This window comes from Megachile rotundata, chromosome 4, assembly GCF_050947335.1.
Source record: "Megachile rotundata isolate GNS110a chromosome 4, iyMegRotu1, whole genome shotgun sequence".
Classification (NCBI taxonomy): Eukaryota; Metazoa; Arthropoda; class Insecta; order Hymenoptera; family Megachilidae; genus Megachile; species Megachile rotundata.
The window spans coordinates 11,958,374-11,979,749 of record NC_134986.1 but is presented as its reverse complement, the minus strand read 5'-3'; the positions used below and the strand labels follow the sequence as shown (position 1 = coordinate 11,979,749).

The 21,376-nt window shown below is 35.4% G+C and overlaps 2 protein-coding genes and 1 long non-coding RNA gene across 8 annotated transcripts in view; 2 read left to right on the top strand and 1 right to left on the bottom strand.

Annotated features, from left to right (window-relative positions):
- Positions 1 to 1,028: 1,028 nt before the first annotated feature.
- LOC143264336 (uncharacterized) lies at positions 1,029 to 16,778 on the top strand. 3 transcript variants are annotated; one of them, XM_076531137.1, is made up of 8 exons: positions 1,037 to 1,531; positions 4,934 to 5,208; positions 5,947 to 6,347; positions 7,838 to 7,915; positions 8,146 to 10,611; positions 11,451 to 11,534; positions 13,261 to 14,190; positions 14,810 to 16,778. In XM_076531137.1, the coding sequence occupies exons 1-8, from the start codon at positions 1,405 to 1,407 to the stop codon at positions 15,018 to 15,020; spliced, it is 4,572 nt and encodes a 1,523-aa protein (XP_076387252.1). In that variant the 5' UTR covers positions 1,037 to 1,404; the 3' UTR covers positions 15,021 to 16,778. The 3 variants fall into 3 exon arrangements, with proteins under 3 accessions (XP_076387251.1, XP_076387250.1, XP_076387252.1); XM_076531136.1 differs by lacking the exon at positions 11,451 to 11,534 and having other exon boundaries at positions 1,029 to 1,531; positions 7,841 to 7,915; positions 14,077 to 14,190; XM_076531135.1 differs by lacking the exon at positions 11,451 to 11,534 and having other exon boundaries at positions 1,030 to 1,531; positions 14,077 to 14,190.
- The window catches only part of LOC143264337 (uncharacterized), a 15,934-nt gene continuing 7,965 nt past the window's right edge, over positions 13,408 to 21,376 (bottom strand). Inside the window, exons 2-4 of one of the 2 annotated variants that reach the window (XR_013038048.1) lie at positions 14,832 to 15,107; positions 13,928 to 14,139; positions 13,408 to 13,546 (exon numbers count right to left, since the gene is read on the bottom strand). This is a non-coding gene — a long non-coding RNA (uncharacterized LOC143264337). Of the gene's footprint in view, positions 13,547 to 13,927; positions 14,140 to 14,831; positions 15,108 to 21,376 lie in introns of those variants that run through there. The other variant, XR_013038042.1, reaches the window with a different exon arrangement.
- LOC100879970 (succinate dehydrogenase [ubiquinone] flavoprotein subunit, mitochondrial) overlaps positions 16,906 to 21,376 on the top strand; it is a 9,332-nt gene continuing 4,861 nt past the window's right edge. For all 3 annotated transcript variants that reach the window (XR_013038037.1, XM_076531148.1, XM_076531149.1), the window contains exons 1-8: positions 16,906 to 17,208; positions 17,277 to 17,384; positions 17,482 to 17,563; positions 18,144 to 18,371; positions 18,507 to 18,793; positions 19,731 to 19,869; positions 19,943 to 20,111; positions 20,842 to 21,037. Coding sequence is in view for 2 of the 3 variants with exons in the window: in XM_076531148.1 (XP_076387263.1) it covers positions 17,173 to 17,208; positions 17,277 to 17,384; positions 17,482 to 17,563; positions 18,144 to 18,371; positions 18,507 to 18,793; positions 19,731 to 19,869; positions 19,943 to 20,111; positions 20,842 to 21,037 (1,245 nt within the window). In the remaining variant the exon portion in view is untranslated. The remainder of the gene's footprint in view (positions 17,209 to 17,276; positions 17,385 to 17,481; positions 17,564 to 18,143; positions 18,372 to 18,506; positions 18,794 to 19,730; positions 19,870 to 19,942; positions 20,112 to 20,841; positions 21,038 to 21,376) is intronic.

The following is a 21,376-nucleotide window of genomic DNA, read 5'->3' as shown; positions in this document are numbered from 1 at the left end:
GGTTCCAGTTTCGCGGCCGGGACTGTTTTCTAATAATATATACGGGAACCACGCGGACGCGAAGGTGTTCGAATACTCGAGTGGAAAAGAGAGAAGCTAGTGATGGGTGCAAGATAATATTTCCGATCTTCAATCGACTAGATCGATGTCTTTCGAAAGAGAAACCAATAATGTGACAGAAGGTAAGGTTATACTTTCTATTGTGCGAAAAGAATCGATGATCGGTAAATCGATTGATCGCGCGATCCAGCTTCAGGATCGCATGTAAATTTATAAATTACAAATTTGGATATTCAGGAATTTGGAAAGTTGAAATGGATATTAGAAAACTTTAGGTATCTAATAAATCAAATTTATTTGCATAATTCTTTATTGAGAAAAAGGTAGCTATGACAGTTACAATGAGAAATAGTTCTTATATCAACTGATGGTACATTTACCTGAACTACATTATAGCTACTGTCATATTTCATGCAATGTCTTGAATATTGAACAGTTGCTAAAATTCATATTTATTCCTATATACTTTTTTATGGTACCTACATTATTAAATCCCTGGAGTATTGATCAAATTTATAAATTGTATATGTACTATGGACATGTTAAATCATTATAGTTAATCATGATATACGTTGCGTGGGTGACCACGATATTTACCGGAAGCGGAACTCGCGAAAAGTGACATGAGCACGTGAGCTTAAACGTAATCGATAGTTCCAAGTAAATGGTACTCTAGGTAACAATTTTGCGATATTCATATTTTATATACAGTAATAAATAGAACTATTTTTTAATACATAAAATGGCGTACTATAAAATTATATTTTTTTAAACACACGAGTAGCAAATTTTATAATTAGCAATAATATTTTTAATTAAATAATAAACAATAATATTTAATATTTTTTTATAATTAATATTAATTATTCTGTTTTTTTTGATAATGTATCAAAAGTTTATTAGTTTTACATAGTGTATAAAAATTTATTATGATTAAAATTTTTATAAATGTATCGAAATAAATCGATACCACAGCAGAATTAATCTTTTTGACAATTTATTGACTCCTAGTTACTAATCATAGTAACTAACAATTATTTCTTATTTCACAAGGTAGAATTAGAATTAAAAAAGAAACAGGTTGAATTTGTCGAAAAAATAACAATTATTCATTATTCGTATCGAATTTAACGCTCGAAGTGTTAAACCAACGTAGTTTCTGGTTCTTTGAGCAACGGTTTCGTTTCCATCGCTGGAAAAGCAGTTTGCTTCTGATGCTCTCGCAGTAACACCTAAAATAAACTCTCTTTATAAGAGGAGAACAAGACTGCGTGCACGTTGCGTAGAAGAACAGCCTGATCTCTATGGAACAGTTCAGTCGGTGTGTTTCCACTCTGTTGTTCGATGTTGTGCTGTGTTTCTAGAAGAGCTGTCGCAGGGGCGGACCTAGGGCCCCCCTATGATCACAAGTTTAAAGTGCAACCTGTCGAATCGGAAAAAGTAGTGCAAGTCGAGCAATATACCGAGCCAGGTGAGATATTAGGGTCTCGAAATCTGAAGTCAATTTTTCATCGATTTTCTTCTCAATTTTTTACATTTATGGATATTAATATTTCTAGAGTTTGAAGTTTGCAAATTATCACGAGATTGAACTTTGTAAAAACCCTCAATTTTCAAATCTAAAAATTTCCAAATTCCCAGATCACTAAATTCCTAAGTTCAAAAATTTCTAAATTTCCAAGTTTGAACGTTTCCAAATCTTCAGATCTCCCAATTTTTAACTTCCTAAGTCCCCAAATTTCTAACACCCCAAAATTCCAAAATTCCAAAATTTCAAAATTCCAAAATTTCAAAATTTCCAAATGAAAATTTTTCCAAATCTCCAGATTCCCCAATTTCTAGCTCCCTAAATCCCAAAATTTCCAAATTCTCAAATTCTCAAGTTACTAAATTCTAAAATTTTCCAACTTCCAAATTTTCAACTCTTCAAATTCCAAAATTTCTTAACTTTCAAATCCCTAGATTTTCAAATCCTAAAATTTCCAGATCCCTAAATCTTCAAATCCTAAAATTTCCAAATCCCTAAATCTCAAACTCCTAAAACGCTTAAATCATGAAATCTTCCAAATTTTTTAATTTCCAAACTCCCAATTAAAAAAGATTGTAGAACTCATTTATAAGACTTTCTCATCGCTTAGTGATACCGTTTTAATTCCCATCGTGTTGAATTTAATTAAATCCATTAACTTAATGCATGTGTTAATCCTTCGTGGAAATGGCGATAGGAGTAATGCAATATTTACTGGATGCTGCCAATTAGCAATGAAACAGATTTCTAAACTCGTTACTTCGTCTTTCGCAACCTTCGTTACTCGCTTCACACCTCCTTGCCTCATTAGTTAGCTGTGTTAGTATTATCCGTATGCACAATTCAATCTTCTCGACTTTATCAGTGAGAAAAACAGCACGTGCTAAATCGAGTGTAGTAAAAGTTTACTTTATACAATGAATAATTTTATTATTTCTTCATCGTCAAGATTAATTAAAATTAACGAAGTGTTATTTCTAAAATTATGAGTCATACTAGATTTTTGCTAGTTTTTTAAGTCAAAGTGTTGAAGTACAAATAATAATATTGTACTAGTTATATAATAGTGATGATTTGTTGAATAATAAACTTGAGAAAGACTCTGAATATAGTAAAAAAAGATAAATCAGATATAAGGTGACATTTTTAAATATATCGATGAGAGCATGCTTGTTTGACTGTTCCTACAAAATTGTTTTCACATCAATTCACACGTTGCTATTTTCGTAATTCCTGTCGAATGTATGAATTTTTATCTTTTATTGGTTTAATAGTTTTGTAAGATTGGGACTTGCAAATTTACGATTTTTGCATGTTGGAAAGTTTGCAATTTTGGTATTTCAGAGTTTTGAGGTTTTGGAACTTATGATTTATGAATTTTTGGTGTTTTGAGGAATTTAGTATGTTTGGATCTTTGAAACATGAGAATTTTTAAATTTTAGGATTTCAGAACTTGAAGATTTATAAACTTTAAAATTTGAGTGTTTTGATATTCAAGAATTTTAGATTTTCGTGCTCTGAAATTTGAGAATTTATATCCTTAAATCTGTACAATCTTGTAGGATTTTTAGATGTTGGGCTTTTGAAATTAACTCTAAAATTTTTAAATTGTAGAATCATTGAAACATTACAATTACTTAGCTGCAGTTATATATTTACAGTTACCTAGACAATTTTATCTGATTCCACTTCTCTAATCACAATTATCATCTTGCAATTACCCAATGCAATTATTTATTTCCAACTACCTAGCCATCCTACCCGACAACCTAAAAATTACCTAATTACAATTACCTTCTCTCTATAATTTCCACCGCATCCAAAAATAGCTTTCCGCCCACAAATCTCCAGAACCTAACCCATCAAGGCTCCCATAAAACGGTACCGCTACATGCATAAAACATCCTCAGCATTAAGGCAATATTTTCAATCGCGCATAAAAAAAATGTCCGTCGCGACTAATCAAGAACGATTAACGTGTCCCGATGGTTACGTCGATAGGATTACGAATCTGTCCATGAAGGTGACACTTTGGAAAGGCGTTACACCATAAGGTATCCATACCATCGTCGGAAAAGCGAGGACGGAAGGAATCGTCGACAGGAGAGCACCAGATACAATGTTAGAGCTGGTTAACTCGTAGTTCCAAAAAAGGAAACTTGCTTATCCGTAGGCGATTGAGTCGCGGGGGCGACACCTCGTCTTCGTCCTCCTCTTCGTAGACGTTGTTTTTATTAGGAGAGTCTCGCAGGTGGCCGCAATTCGCGACGGCTAAACAAACGTATCGGATCCGATGGATTAATTAGATCTTTGAAGTGAAATACCGTTTCTCTCGTTTATGTTGTTAGATTCGTGTGTGTTAGATTCTGAGTGCGAGATTTGGAGATTAATTGTGGAGAGGTTATTGCGGAAGAGATGTTATGCAAGAGACTCTTGATAGTGACTATGATTGATTTGTAGCTTCAGATGGTGTCCATTTATTGGAGCACTTTCATGGTTTTATGCGGTCATTGAAGAGATCTGTATAATGGTGTTAACTCACATAATTATGTGTGTCATTTGTAGTGTCATATTGATCAGTTTGTAGTAGATGTCAATTTACTGTCAACTACTTCTCCTTTAGATTCAAGGAGACTCTTAATATTTGTTATCCGTTGCAATAGTGTGATATTGATCAGTTTGTAGTATTAGATAAAGTCAATTCACTATACGTTAATTGTACTTTATTATATCTCTTCAAGCTTAGATATGAAGAAGCTTATATATATAATTGTGTTAGTTCCATGAATTAATTATTGTTATAGTGTACTATACACTTGAAATATTAGCTACCTATTACATATTACCTCTTCACAACCTTAAATCATTGAAGAAAACTAAAATCATCCCAGACTCTTGAATTAACAATATAAACTTTAACCAACCTATGATGCAAATTTCTACATTTTCCTACACCCTTCACTCATAAACTCAAAGTGTTAATATCAGAACCTAAAACCTTTAGTGAATCGTGGTTTATGAACGTTTCCTCAAAAACTTCCACAACCAAAAATGGTGTGCTTTCGTTCTGAACAAATCTTGTTCTACTAAACTCGTCATCTCTCGACGCGTTCAGACGCAGTTGCAAGTGAATTCCGATCAACGCAGTCTGAGTCAGAACTCTGGATCTCGTCGATTATGGCTCCTCGGATCGGTCCTCAGAAATGGATCCAAAGATCGCTGCCTTGAGACCGATAACTAAAACGAATATCTATATCTAGCAACCGGAGTTATACTCTAGCTTCTGACTCATTCTGTAAACGCTAAAATCGAAGCAACGAACTAATTCACGGTAAATGGACACAGATGTACAGGACATCCTTCTGCCGTGCGCTTTCTGCCTACGGACCTTTAAGCCACAGTCGCTGGAGAAACACTCGAAAATATGTAAACGAATTACGGAGAAGAGGACGCCTTTCGACTCCGCTAAACAGAGGATCCAGGGCACCGAGTTGGCTGAATTTCTTCCTAAACAGGAGAAGAAACGAAGCGCGCAGGATGATAGATCGAAACCCAGCACCACTTGGAAACAGAACCACGACAACTTCCTGCGGACAATTCGCGCTGCTCGCGACGAAGTCGTAAGTTTTTACTTTCATTCTCTGCTTTAGACGGGTAGGAAAACACAACCTAGTTCAGAAATTCAGAACAACTCTTTTGTAGGAAAAATACAAAATAGCTAAGGAAGGATGCAGATATATGGCAATTTAGAGATTGGAAGGTTTAGAAATATGAGAAACAATAAAATAGAAAATATAGACAGTTTGCAAAATGAACTTGTGGAATTAAAATATAGTATTGTAAAATTTAGGACTTTGGAAAGATAACACAAAAAATTGAGTCATATAGTAACTTATATTTTAAGTGAAACGAATAGGAAACTTAAAACTGTCCAGATGAATTAAAAAGGAAAGATTAATAGCCACAATTGCAGACAGAGCGTAGATTAACCCAGTTGCATCTCGAATGATGCAAGTGCATTCAAGCGTGAGATGAATTCACTTTGTAGCAATATCTCCACATATTTCTGTTCAACATTGACATCAACACTGACCTAACTTAAGTAATCATACTTCATAGCTTACATTTTGCTTTCTGAAACCTTGAATCTCTCAGAAGATCAAATTTCCAAATTCCTAAATTTGCAGATCCTCGAATCTCCAAATCAGGTCTATAAATTCAGTTCCCTTTGCTAACAGTATTTCTCTACTGCAAGTTCCATCGAGATAAAATATGGTTAAATTATTTTAGAATAAAGGGTTGTATAACTATGTATAACTACGTGTATCCTGTATAATAACTATGTGACGCGATTTCAGACGGATTTCACGATGCAAAAACAATGTGGAACGACAGTCACACCGAGCGCGCCGACGCGCTCTAACGAGCAGGGTATGTGTCCCACCTGCAACAGACATTTCGGCGTCAAGGCTTACGAGAGACACGTGGCCTGGTGCAAGGACAGGGTTACTCATGTGCCGGTTAGTCCAGCAACGAACATCGCCAAGGAACGTCTCGAAGCACGGATGAAGTATCGTGCTCCGGCCGTAAAAAGTCGTCGACAAGCCACCCGTGAGAAATATTCACCGGGTTCGGCGATCACCCTCAATTCCGCGAGCAAAACCTCGCCAACTATCGCCACCGTTAAGGCCAAGGAGAGTGCATCGGCACCCAACTGCAACAAAAACGTCGACATTCCTGTTAAACAGAAGTCGTTCGTGTAAGTTACTGCGATTTCAACCGAGACGACAAGAAGAAACAGCAAAATGTGGATCGTTCACGCTTTCAGCAATTCTATACGTTCATTATTTTCTATTAGTCCCGTTCAGTATTTTTTTTAATTAATGTCAGTTTGAAAAGTATAGGAATAAATTTTTAGAAAGAATTTTCAGAGAGGAATTGAGTTGAGAAGTTATTTTAGAATCTTTTTGAAGATTTTACTGATATAATGTTATGATAGTAGAATATTTTACTGATAGAATATTTGATGAAATGGTTCACTTTTTAGAGAGGCGATATCGATACACATTTAGCTGCATGTACAATCTGACCGTGAAATGATTTTCACCTAAAAATCCTGCTTGTTAATGTAAATAGATTGCAGAATGTGGAGAATGGTTGGTTGTGAAGTGAACTTTAAATCTTAAATACTTGCATAACCAAATGAAACTAGTTTGACCATCAGAATACATTAAATTCTAAATTTCATTACAAACTTTATGATGCAAATTAAAAGTATTGTAACATTTGATATTGCAATGAATGCACACTAGATTGCTCAATGTAAAATTTTGTAATTAATTTCCTAAATGACTTTGAGGACTAAATAGCGAATATCGAAGCGGATAAAAGTACACGTAACACGTTAAACGCAGACGTGCAAAGCTTCTTAAATTTAGACAAATAATTATGGAAGCGATTGCTTCCTTATGTTAAACCCTGTCTCGCTGGCGTCGTGCCAGAAAAAAGGTTTCAGCTGTGACTCCCTATCTTGTAACCTGACGTTTTACTGCTCTTTTACCTTAATTTTGTAGTGGTTTCATAATTGTACAGGGTGTAACATAAGCAGTGTCTCTTCCAAAAATAAATATACTGCTAGCATAAAAAATCATAATCAATATTTTTTGCAAAAGTTCTTTAACTTATTTAAATATTCTAGATCTTTAGAAATTCTACTCAGATTGTCCTCCATTCCATGATAATATCTAAACTAGTCCTATGTAATCTTGAAGTATACCGTTATCACTGTATTTTATTTCATACATTCGTTTTGTAACAGAAAACATGTTGCTAGAAACTAATTATCGTGTGCCTTAGGGTATAATTTTTGTTTCAAACATCTTATCCGTAACAAACTTCAATGGTTCAAACTTCAATATTTGTTATTCAGTACTATCTGTATAATCTGATATATAACTTTCATGGTCAACATAGACTATTGATTACTTAATACAAGAGAAGTGACATATGAAATAATTTTTTCGCTTTCATAATTAAAGAAGATATTCAATGAGTACACTTAAATGAAACAGCCTGTAGCGACAGATTTTAAATTGATTTTATTTTCATGTATTTATGTGTACGCTATATTAAGAATGATTTATAACTATGTCACCAAGTAGTGAACGATGTAATTAAGAGTTTGCCTCTATAAAAGGTTAAAAGCTCTGTTACTATAAGCAACCGTTTTAAACAAGTTTGTTATTGCAGCAGACGTTCTGGACAGCCAAAAGAGTCACCCGCAGCCCCTGTCCCGATGAAGTCTCGACCAATCGATCGCCCAAACAGGTAATCTTCTTTGGATCACGTGTTCGCGTGGCAAATGCCAATTCTCGGCCGGAGAATAGTTTAGTTTAAGTACACCCGAGTAGCGTGCATGAGGAGAAGGAAAAGGGACAAGGTTGTTTCCGCTCGCGAGACATTTGAACGAAACAGAAAACCGTAAATCGCGATTACAAAAAGCCTGACCTTCTCCTGATGTCAGGCATACATCCTTGATCCTGTTTCCTCATCCTCAGGCCACCGGAAGACAAGCCTGGACCACTGTCCTTCCGACCTGCGCCCCCTGTTAAAAGAACCTCCTACCTCCCTGTACCTCCCTTGAGGCACACCAAAGAAACTCTCGAGGAGTGCGAAAGCATCCCTTCGGCAAAAAGACGGCCAAAGGTGCACGAAAGACCGAAGCGAGAGGAGATCAGTCATAGAAGCAAGCAAGAGGAGAAGCACTCGGCAAGGTCTCCGAAGACAAATATCGTTTCAGCGAGGAGTCAGGGTAACCCGAAGGTGAACGACGTGTCGATCAACGACGATATCGTGGGCATAACTGTGAAACCCTGCAATATATACAAAGAAGACGCGTTCGTCACGTGGAAACAGATCAGTCAAGAGAAGAAACTTGAACCTGCTTACAGTCAGAAAAGTGTGACTCGGAAAATTAAGAGTGATATCGATGCAGATTTTAGGGAGTCGAGTAAAGACTCGTTCGAGACCTCGAAATATGATGATAAATCCAAAAATCTGAATTGGTCGACAGTTAGTTTAAATCAAACGTACTCCTTCAAGGATTTGAATGAGGTAGAGAGTCTGAAGATCTCCAAAGGTAAATGGAAACCGGTGAAACACAGTCCACGGGTGGAGTTTTGTTTGGGGGATCTGGAAAAGGCGAGTCGCCTTCGTGCGACGTACTTTACTTGTCCCGAACCAAGCGTCTCTTCTACGAGTTTGAGAAAGAGTTCGAAAGATACCGTCGAAAATAACATGGAGGATTTGAAATCTCTCGAATCGAGGAGCAAAATTTTGGAGAAAAAACGACTGACTTCCGATTTGTCTGTTCAAAATGATGCGAACAGTGTAAACGATTATCCAACGAGTATGAAGGAGAATGTTGAATTAAGTTCCAATTGTGATCAAACACAAGCTGAAGATATACAAGTTGCTGATGTACAGGATTGGTCAGAAACCATAAAACGTATGGAACAGAAGTTGGAATGTAATGAATTCAATGCTTATGAACCGTGTACAGATGAAATCAATGAGCCATCAGAAATGAAATTACAAGAAAAGAAACATTCTTCTGATCAGATGAAGATGAAGAACACTGAAGATCAGATGAAGAATACTGAAGACATAGAAGAAAATGAGCTCCATTCCGATGTTCAAAGCATAGATCAATCTCTGCAAAACGAAACAGAATCAACGCAAAACTACATGGACGAAGACACAAAATCTTGTAACACAAACTGCATAGAAATGGACAATGATCAAATCTCAAAAGACATACTACCGACTAGATCAAGCACACCATTCGAATATTCAGAGCCAAAATCTCCTCCACAAGTAGAAAATTCTGAATGGAAAATGGCTGTGAACGTAAAAACAGGATCAGAGTTGTTGTATCGCGTCGAAAGCAGAGATTCAAACAGCTCGAGTCATACGATTAGAAAATCGAGGAGACGCAATTCTGAGAACACGTTGCAGTCGAACTGTTCGACTCCTCGCGAAATTAGTACAGGCAATAAAAGTTTCTCGAGTCTTCCCTCTATAAGAATACGTGAGGGAGAAAGCTATTCACCCGCTACTCCGAAAAACAGAGAATTCGATTCTCAGAAAACCTTCAGAAAGGATATTGCTAGTCAGATAAACATGTGCAACTGTTCATCGAGCGTCTTTTCGATCCCCAAGTATGACAAAGGCATCGACTGCAGTGATTTGTCTGGAAATATCTTTGAGTCGGAAGCTGAATTTGGCAACGTACAGAGCACCTCAAATTTAAATGGGGTTAGTTCTTTGGAAGAGTCGAAAGTCGAAATGAAAGAGTCGAACGAAAACTTGGAAGAAAGTAAAACAGAAATTGATGCGAAGGATAATCTGAGTAAAGAATCGAACGAAGAAATTCAGGAGATCTACAAAAGTTGTGCAGCGAAGGATTTCGACGAGGACAGCGACAACAGCGTCGAGCAACACATGAGAGAGGCGATAAATAATTTGAAAGCTTCTAACAAGCATCGGCAATATCCGCCAGGTATGCGATCGATAATTCTTTCCGAGTCTCGCGTGAAGAAAAAGACTAGATCTACCACGTCGAAAATGTATCGATCGAAGATCCTGGAGACAAGTAAAATTCATGAGAATATGGACATTCTGAACGAAAGCAGCGATAGTTTGTCTTCGATTAACGAAGTAAATTTCACGGATATGAGACGAGTGGAGTCCGTTGAGGTTGAGACGATCGAAGAGATCGGTACGAGGAACAGGAGCATCAAGTTTCGAATTTTGCCGGAAATCAAAGGAATGGTGGTGAAGAAAAATTGTGAACGGGAGAAAATTGATCCTCAGTCTTATTGGGATAAAGCGACAAGGACTATGAAGAATCGATTGATTAATCTTGACCCACCTTATCAGGGGGCGAGCAGGTTCTTTAAACGAAATCCTAAAGTTGGTATCCTTCCACCTGTTCCCAGTGGCTCGTCCTTGATAGATCACAGGTACGAATGGGACTTACTGCTGTTTTTGGACAGAAATGTACTAATAATATTTTGGAGCAATGGTAGGAAACTGGACTTTGGTATTTTGGAAGTTTGGGACTTTTGAATGGGGGAAAGAGACATTGGAAGTTTTGGACTTTTGAATGGGGGAAATTTGGGATTTGGAAGAGTGGAAATTTGGGAATTTGGAATGGGGAGAATTTGAGAATGTGGGACTTTGGAATATTGGAAATTTTGGACTTTGATGTATTGGAAATTTGGGACTTTGCTATATTGGAAATTTGAGACTTTGCTATATTGGAAATTTGAGACTTTGCTATATTGGAAATTTGGGACTTTGATATGTTGGAAATTTGGGACTTTGATATGTTGGACATTTGGGACTTTGCTATATTGGAAATTTGAGACTTTGCTATATTGGAAATTTGAGACTTTGCTGTATTGAAAATTTAGGACTTCATATATTAAAAGTTTGAAAAGTTCAACTAAGTTTATAATATCTAAAACCACCATTCCAATGATGCTACATAACTCAACATACTAATTCTATTACAACATTCAGACAACCATATTTCCAATATAAATTACAATTTCTATCACAATCTAAACCTTCGCATAATTTATACTAATTTAATCAGCAGTAAAGTTTGTTAAAGCGAAAGCAAGAGTCGTTTGCTCTTTTAAGGCCAAAGAGTATTCAGTGAATACTCATTTTATGGTGCATCGTTGCATTCATTATTTTCAATGTTTCTATTTTTAAATTTAATTATACAGTGCATACGTCAAGGGTACGATTATTATGTCCCTCGACTTTTAACACATACGTACGATAATTATAGGAATTTTAAACTGCCATTACGTCCCGTTTGGAGCAATTACGTGCGCAGACGACCGGATTTTAATCTCGTACTTAGCGGTAGAACGTAAGTTTCAGGTGGATAATTTAATTGCCAAGACAGATTTCTGGTTTTTTATAGAATTAGTTTCAATTATGGACGCAATTCATTCCACGGAATACTCTATTTTGACGAGAAGTTAACACCTTATCCACGGGACAATGTTTCTTACTTGTTAGTTTCATTCATTAAAATTATTTTTTTTATATAAAAAGATATAATTTTTAATCTTCTGACTTTTATCATTTTTTTTTGCAAGCAAAATTTGCTTTGTTGTATAACTTCGACATTAATTTAATAAATGTATGACAATATTTTATGTCATCTTTTATTCCTCTGTAATATCATACTTAACAATTTTTTTTATTTTTAATTTTCAATGTTAATATTAATGTTTAATTCTCAGACTTTCAAATTTCATATTGATATTTAATTCAGATCTTAAAATTTCATGTCGACATTTAATTGTCAGTGACAATTAAATTAAATATTGATATGTCTTCAAAGTTCATACTGATATTTAATTATTTAAATTTAAATTTTTATTAAATTCATTTAAATTAATAATGTATAAAAATAAAAACCACTCTCCTCAAGAATCGACTTACCCGACGATAAAGTGTTAAAAGTGGAACCTCGTTAAAACATTATCCTCTATTCAAACCTCAAATTTAATCTTGGCACATTCCTCGGTGTATTCTGCATCGCATGTGCATCGCCATGTGAGTTTACCTGCCACGTCGTACAAAGATTTGCTTTGGAAACTGGTCAAAGAACATGCTTTATATGTTTGCTCGAAGCTGAAAGGCTTCTTCGATTTTCTTGTGTACATTCCATTCATCGCAGAAGGATCGATATCGCTTTTAGAATAGAACATCCAAAAAAGTTCAACGTTATAATTTCAAACAAGGAACTTTTACAAATTTTCATTTATTCTCGATTTATCGTCAGAGCACTTTTACGGTACTTGAAGCAAACGGCAAAGGAACGAGCCACACACCACTGCACTTATTTCTTTTTAATTAGGAACGTTTTATATTATTTAGTTATAAGATAAGGGCACAATTTTACTGTTAATAAATTTGATAAAATCACAGGGAATGTAAATAGATTGTCTGTGTTTATTCATACAATAAATGCTCTTTATGTATACGTGCTTATATGACATATATGACATATTGTATGTATAGACATATGTAGACATATATGTCATGTATGTATAGACATATATAGACATATATGACATATTGTATGTATAGACATATATGAACATACATGTATATCTCAAACTTCAATTTTCAGATCACATGAGAAAATTAGGTAATTGAAAACAAACCTAAATTTCAAACCTAGAAGTAAAATTCATCTTCAAATTTACTTACTAAAATTGTACCCATATTTCGTATTACATTATAATATTAAGAACACTTCATCAATAAACAAATTATCCTTAACGTCTTCAAGGACAGTGACACATGTAGTACATTACTAATCTTCTTAAAATGTGTTAGGTTATTATTACAAATTTAAAATGAACAAAACATAATGATAAAAATAATATAATTTCTATTTGTGTCAAATCATCCTTGAAGAAGATAAATGCTTTAGCAAATTGTTGATTTAAAACGAACAAAATACACTCATTTCTTTCACCAGCCCCAACAAGTCATTCCAAAGGAGTTCTTACGATAAAAGTGCAGAAAGAACATCTCGGTTACACGCAATCAAGTTAAAATCTCGTTGGTGTTTTCAGCGGCAAGGATTACAATCCGTTTTTGCTGGCGGAGCAGCAGATGAACGACCTGTTGTCGGACACCAGCGAGCAATCCGTGACGGATAGTCCTTCTATCGAGCAAAACCGCGAAACCTCATTTCCCCTATCTCATTCCTCCGCGTTTGTTAAATATCCTTGTCAATCGTCTCTCTCGAGCCCGGAGAAACGATCATCCTTGATAGCTCCACCCACAGAATTCGACGACCTCGTTTCAGATTTCTCGAGCGACTCTACCGAGACCAACTCATTGTCTCGCGAAATCTTCCTGAAAGATATGAAAGATCTGAAAGAACTTAAGGAATCGAAGTCGGATGTAGACAAGAAGTCGCCCGTTAGAGAGTTAGGTAGACGAGTCATCATCGACAAGTCGAAGGCTTTGGGCGGCGAGGTGGTCGACGGGAGTCGCGGTAGCAGAAGTTTCGTTGGCAATTCGGAGAAAGCTCGCAAAATCCTCGACAAAGTTTCTCCGAAAGTCATACGACCTTCCGTCAATCGCTCCCTCTCCGTCCGAGCTTCGTCCGCGCCCAAAACCACCCCCGACAGAAAAACGGACGACTCGAAAAAGTCTCGTAAAAACGATGCTCAAAGATGCAATAACAGTCTGAACAACCGAAACAACAATTACGCGAATTTGTCGAGCAGCAACCTTAGTCTGAGCTCCATAGTGTCCTCCGACATGGACATCAAACGATCGAACTCCTTGTTCGACGAGTTGATGACCTCGTTCGAGGACGAAAATGGCTCTTTCTCCTCCTTGAAATCCCTTCTGAAAAACGATTCCTTGTCCATGTCCAGCCCTGTCCATGGTAGACAACGGAACGGTCAAATCAGCGACGATGAATTGTCTTCGCCGGAGAGCTACAAAAGACAGGACCACAGCAAGATGAGCGCCGACTCTGCTTATAGCAGGTTAATATACGTTCATTTCTATTTTTGCTGATAACAGAGCTTTACGATTGTTGGATCTACTATTTTGATTAAAATTCTTCGAGCGAATTTAGAGCAAATGTTAGATAATTTATTATTTCTTGAATTCAAATAATTGGTATTAAACATCTACTCAAATGATGAATATTAAACGATCAAACATGGCTGCCATTCTGCTCTAGATTCGTTCGTAAATGTTTTATCAAAGATGATTCGACTGTAATATTTTCTTGTGAGCTTTTTCTTGTACTCTTGTAAAATTACTTTTATTCTTGTGCTCTTGTAAAATTACTGTATTCTTGTAAATCTTTATCCTTCTGCATAAAATTTTATCCTTGTGCATTATTTCTAACTTCGTACATAAAAATTGTGTTCAAGTAAAAATTAATTTATGACTAATTTATTTATGCAGTCAAACTGTAATTTAGTGAATATACATTCATTACCATATCAAGTTAAAATATTCCTGCGCAGATTTCTCCAATTATCGTGCAGAAAGCTTGAAATTTTACGGTAGACATAGAAATCTGTGAATGTTAAAGTAATTTCTTGCACCGTAATATGCATGCTTAAAGTCCCGTTCGATTTATGTTGATCCTAGTTTAAATCGCAAATATTCGCACCATGGACGCAGCACCAATGACGTGGCAGGACGACTCGAGGAGGATCTGCCGAGATGCAATCGTCGAGACGGCGACGGGATGAACAACACGAAATATAAGATGTCCAAGTACTGTCACGAGTGCGGTTCCAGGTTCCCGGAAACCGCAAAGTTCTGCTGCGAGTGTGGTGTCAGGAGACTGGTTCTTTGAACATTCTGAGAGAGCACAGCGTGGAAACTGAAGAAAGCACATCTCGATGATTCTCAGAAGTTGCAAAATTCTATGGATGCACCTTTTCTAGAAAATATGATGTACAGAGTGGATTAGTCGCCTCTTTCAGAGATACAATTGATTGAAGTTATGGTTAGAATAACTTTAGATTGAAATTGTAGTTAGAGTAACTTTAATCAAATTGTAACTTTAATAGATTCTGTTAGTAACCACCATGATAATATGGTAACAATGATTTTCATGTAGTCGGTTATGTATGTTCTCTTTCAATCATTTATGTAGATACTTTAAGTAACAGAGATTTCACGTAAATTTTCTGAGTAACTGAAGTGTTCTTCTGCAATTGTTAACTACATTTTCTGTAGTTTTGAAAGTGGTGCCAATAGCTGCTGATTCATTCTGTACATCTGTGTGGAGCAGGTGGTTTAGAGATATGAATAGTAATACGAAGGAATTGAAAGATATTTTAAATATTCGTAAAGAAGATTTTATTCTTGCAGTTCAGAGTTAAACTTATGTACTCTAGTCATTAACCACTTGAGAAATTGAAAGAAAGAGAGAAATTCTCAGTATCAGGGAACAGGAGAACAATGAAAGTCAATAATCGTAAAAGACAGAAACGGAATCGAGTAAAATGTTAGACATGTAGAATTTTCATTGTACTGTAGTTAGCACGAGAATCCGGTCTTGAAAATTCCGTTAGTTTAGGTTCAACCCTGCGATCGAGTTCAATCATTGTACAAAAAGAGTAGTATAAAAACTATTATATTTAATGTAATATCGTTCATAATTATTCGACTGCGTCAAATTTATGGTTTTGTAAGAAATTAATCGCTATTCATTTTTTCTGTGTAATGAAGCTTTTAAGATATAAAAAAAATGAGTAGAGGTTAACTTTGATCTCTATGAAACTTCCCATCATCTACTAAATAATAAAATTCAAATTTTGTATACATAATTTAATTCAGACAATCTGATATATATTACAAAAATTAAAAACAATTTTCTGTCGTTTAATTATGAACGATACGATACGTATTCGATTGAAAAAAAAATGGACGGATCTACTTAATATAAATTCTATCTAAGTTATCATAAGAGCGTTACATATGCTTTTTGTTAACACGCTTGTATGAAAATAATTTCACAGCCAGTGTTCACGGTTACTTTGTTCATCGTTAAGACTTTAACTTGCCGATTCAACTTTGTGTTCAACAAGGACGTTGAAATCCGTCTTCTTTTTCACCTCCATTTTTCTACAAGCTTTTATACGAATCAGCACAATGTGAAACGAAAGAAAAATAAAATTCAAGCATGTTTCGTGTGTATACAGTGTGTAACGTAAGCTTAGCGTAAGTGTAAGAACATCTGTTAGAAATAGAAATAACGAATCACTGTTTGTTGCTCGAATAACAAACTATTGTTAATTAATAAAATTAACGTTTAGAAATCATGGACGTATAGCGAAACGCACGATCAACGTTTCTAACAAGTTTACAATCCTTTTTTCTTATTCTACAAAAAGAAATAGTACTAATTGCTGCCCATCTGCCGAATTAATTTTAATATTTTAGTAAAAACGATTCGTTGTTGCCATTCGCTCTCTGGTGTCCAAAGAATACCAAAGAGGATATAATAGGACTAATTATTGTACATTGTCATGATATATAACGATAAATTGTCTATGTTTTGAACTGTATTTTTGCAAGTACAATAAAGTCATGCTTGTAAAAAATACTATCAACATTTTACACTCTTGTGGTGCTTTCTGATATCCACGGATTTTACAGAAATGTCTCCCAATTTTCAGATTTCAGGATTTCCATATTTTTTTAATTTATAGGAGCCTTGAATTCAAAGCCTAATTTTTCACATTTCTAGATTTCTAGTTTAGTAGATATTTGAATTTATAAATTTCAATAATCATTAAATCTTTCTAATTTTAAAATTCCCAATTCTCCAAATTCTCAAATTTTAAATTTAGAGATTTAGAATTTCACCTGAACGAAAAATCTTAGTTACGCCAATGCTAGTGCATTTTCTTGCTTCTTTTATCAGATGACAAACGATTGAATGGCAGTTCGCACGTATATCGTGCAATGTATTTTAAATTCGGCACAAATTTCAAGAAATGTTACGATCCATACATCGACTGCCACGAATTTTGGTAATAAGCAACGATTACCCAAAATCATTTCCACCGTAGTTCAACCGTGTTTATTTCAACTTTTACAGCGATCTGTTATACAACCTCAACTTTTGAGCAAGAAAGATCATAGAAGTTTTCACGTAAATATCAGTCCAGGCGAGAAGTCAAAATGTGCTACTGATAATAGTAAAACTGTAAGCGATTTTTAATAAATATTTTATGCTAGAGAATTTTTATGGAGTATGTGGCTATGCATGATTGTGACTTGACAATTTTGAACACTATTTACAGACCTATCCAATGATAGATCACTGTTATGATGTCGTGATTATTGGTGCTGGGGGTGCAGGGTTAAGAGCAGCGTTTGGTTTAGGTAATTACTCTTCTTTGAATTTAATAAATTTTACAATTAACAAATTTCTAGATTTTTCATTTTTGTAGCAAATTTGTAGATTTGTAAGTAATGTAACTACATTCCTGGAATTCGAAATCCCTAAATTACCAAATTTCTAATTTTCTATATTTAAGATTTATTACATTTGTAAATTTGAAACTTGCAAGTTTGAAATGTAAGGTCTTTGAATTTAGGATTTAGATTCGGTAAAGTTTTAGGTAATTTGGGCATTTATAAATTAAAGAATGTAGAAATCTGCAAATATAAGAATTACAAGATGTACAGACTTGGAGACGTAGAAATTACAAAATGTACAGATTTGCAGGTGTAAAAATTACAAAATGCACAAATTTGGGGATGTAGAAATTACAAAATGTATAAACTCCAAAATACAAAATTCTTAATTTCAAAGTCTTCAATCTTCCCAACCAGAAATCCCTAAATTCTAAACTTGCAAAAATAACTCCCAAAGTTTCATGACCCAAAAATTTCAAACTTTACAAATACATCAAACCACCTATTCCCACAAAACATACCATTAATATCTCTGATCAAACAGGAAGCAAAGGGTATCGCGTGGCAGTGGTGACAAAATTATTTCCGACGAGATCTCACACAGTGGCGGCTCAAGGTGGAATAAACGGCGTAATCGACGCGACCAAAGACGATAATTGGCTGTACCACATGTACGACACCGTCAAAGGATCCGACTGGTTGGGTGATCAAGACGCAATACACTTTTTAACCAGAGAAGCACCTCGAGCTATTTTCGAACTTGAGAATTACGGTGCGATCAATTTACTCGAATTAATAAACGTACTTTACAATTCCATTTTCCCATTCTCTCCATTTTCTCCATTTTCCTATTTTCTCTATTTTCCTATTTACTCCATTTTCCCATTTTCTCCATTTTCCATTTTAGGTTGTCCTTTCAGTCGCACGGACGAAGGAAAGATTTATCAGCGCGCGTTCGGTGGACAGTCGTTGAAATTTGGCAAGGGTGGTCAAGCTAAAAGAACTTGTGCAGCTGCTGATAGAACCGGTCATGCGATATTGCACACGTTGTATGGACAAAGTCTGCGTTACGATGTCCATTATTATGTGGAGTATTTTGCCCTTGATCTTCTGATGGTTGGACGTTGCTGCAAGGGAGTGCTAGCGTGGGAACTGGAGACTGGGCTTTTGCATCGATTCAGGGCTCATCATACGGTAAATTGTCAAATATTTTTTAAAATATTGTTGTGGGTTTATAGTGGTCGTTGCTTTAGAGTCATTGGTGTTATGGGCTCTAAGGTAGTTTTACTAATTTTTTAAATTTAGGGATTGGGAAATTTGGTAATTTGCAGAATTAGAAATTTTTAGATTTACAATTTTAAAACTTAGGATTATAGGAATTCAAATATTTAGGAATTTTGGAATTTTGGAATTTTGGAATTTTGGAATTTTGGAATTTAGGAATTTGGAAATCTAAAAATCTAGAAATCTAGGGATCTAGAAATCCAAGAATCTAGGGATCTTAGAATCTGGAAATCCAAGGATCTAGGGATTTCGAGATCTAGAAATTCAAGGATCTAGGGATCTAAGGATCTAGAAATTCAAGGATCTAGAAATCTAGGGATCTAGGGATCTAGGGATCTAGAAATATAGGGATCTAGGGATCTATGGATCTAGAAATCTAGGAATCTAGGAATCTAGGAACCTTGGAATCTAGGAATCTAGGAATCTAAGGATCCAGAAATCTAGGAACCTAGGGCCCAAAATTAAAAATTAAGAAATCTAGAAGCTTGAAAACTTAAAAATTTGAAAATTTATTAATTCGAGAATTTCAGAATTTGGCTCCTTGCTAATTTAACAATTTAAAAATTTTTAAATCCCCAAATTAAAAAGTTTGCAAATTTCAAATAAAATGATACACCCCACCACTATTCACTATCCACCAATAACCAGTCCAAATTTAAATGAATCAATCCTATATCTAATCACTTGTACCCTACCTAATTACTCCCAAATTGAATCCTACCTAGCTAATCCCCACCAATCCCCACCTAAGAAACAACGTTAACAACATAATTCAAGAAAAGAGAAGATTGACACACAACACGGACCGTAAACGTCTACATGACAAGCATTTTGTCACTTTTTTCAGGTGATAGCCACAGGTGGAGCAGGAAGATGTTACCAGTCCTGTACCGCAGCACATGCTTGTACCGGTGATGGTATGGCGATGGCTTCTAGAGCAGGATTGCCACTCCAAGACATGGAGTTCATCCAGTTCCATCCAACCGGTATTCCTATTACAAAAAGGATAAGCAGCATCTCTGGTGTATACCTTGTCGATCTAACCGGTTGATTTTTCAGGAATATACGGAAGCGGAATTTTAATAACGGAAGGCAGCCGCGGTGAAGGGGGGAAATTAGTGAACTCTCAAGGGGAATTTTTTATGGAACGTTACGCGCCAAATGCCAAGGATCTTGCTTCTCGTGACGTCGTCTCTAGAGCGATGACTATTGAAATATTGGAAGGAAGGTGAATTTTATTAGATACGTGATATCACATATCTGTGGTCACCTTATAGGAATCTACGATAGAATTCATTGAGCGCTACTCACATAAACCTGTCAAGTTTAATAGCTATTCTACAGCTATTAAATAGCTATTCTTAGAACCTTAGAAACTTAAAGGAAGAAACCAAAGGAAGAAACTTTCACTCGTTAAAAATTGTATCTCTGTATTCAGGAACGTAGGTGTTTGAATAGAGAGACTTTGGGGATTTGAGGACCTAGCGGGTTGAAATTTAGGAATTTAAGAATTCTTGTGATTAAAAATTAGATCTGGTATAGGAATTTAGTATAGTGGTTTATAGACATAAAGACTTGGAGATGTGGAAATTTGGGAATCTAGAAAATTTAGGACCTTAAAATTTAGAGATTTAGAAATATACAAATTTTGTAGTTTAGAAATGTAGGGATCATGTAGGTAACAAGGTGTATAGAAATCTTTGTAGATTTCTTGTAGATTTCTCTGTAGAGAAATCCCTAATCTAGAAACTTACGAAACTAAGAATTATGGAATTTGTAACTTAGAAAAGTTAAAAACTTGTGAAGTCTCAAATGCTGGACAGCAGGATAAATCAGTCTCCAAACATTATTAATATAAACCTATAAATATCTCAACACATTAGTATGTGTAAATGCTTGTCATGTGGTGAGTAGAAAAACAGAACTAACGACAAACTCATTTATCCTTAATGATCCAGAGGCGTAGGTGCCAAGAAGGATCACATAAACCTTCAGCTGCATCATTTACCGGTGGAGGTACTCACCACGAAACTGCCAGGGATTTCTCATTTAGCTTGGGTGTTCTCTGGTGTGGATGTGAAAACAGATCCAATTCCTGTTATACCTACAGTACACTACAACATGGGTGGTATACCCACAAACTGGCGAGCACAGGTATTGTATAAGATCAGATAATATCGGCGGAAACTGCATAACACGGCAATAAATTAAGGGATTAAGTGGCGGCACTATTTTATCGCGAATGAGGCAACTTTGAAATGCTCTGGAAATAAATACGTGTCTCGTTAGCATTTCTATACACTTATATGGTTATAGTTAGCGATGTTGGAGAAATATTGATGGTTGCGATTAGTGGTTCTTGATACTTTGTTATATAATTGATTATAACTGAAGAGTGAAAATGACAGTATTTTTTAAAATATCTTTGTTTGTTTATGACAAGTTCTATATATGAAAGGCAATGTCACATAAGATGGAGAAAAATTTGGTTAC

Coding starts and splice junctions, on each gene's coding strand:
- LOC143264336 (XM_076531137.1), top strand. CDS start 1,405: ATGTTGTGCTGTGTTTCTAGAAGAGCTGTCGCAGGGGCGGACCTAGGG. Junction 11,535..13,260: donor CTCGTACTTAGCGGTAGAAC/GTAAGTTTCAGG, acceptor TGGTGTTTTCAG/CGGCAAGGATTACAATCCGT. Junction 14,191..14,809: donor GCCGACTCTGCTTATAGCAG/GTTAATATACGT, acceptor TGTTGATCCTAG/TTTAAATCGCAAATATTCGC.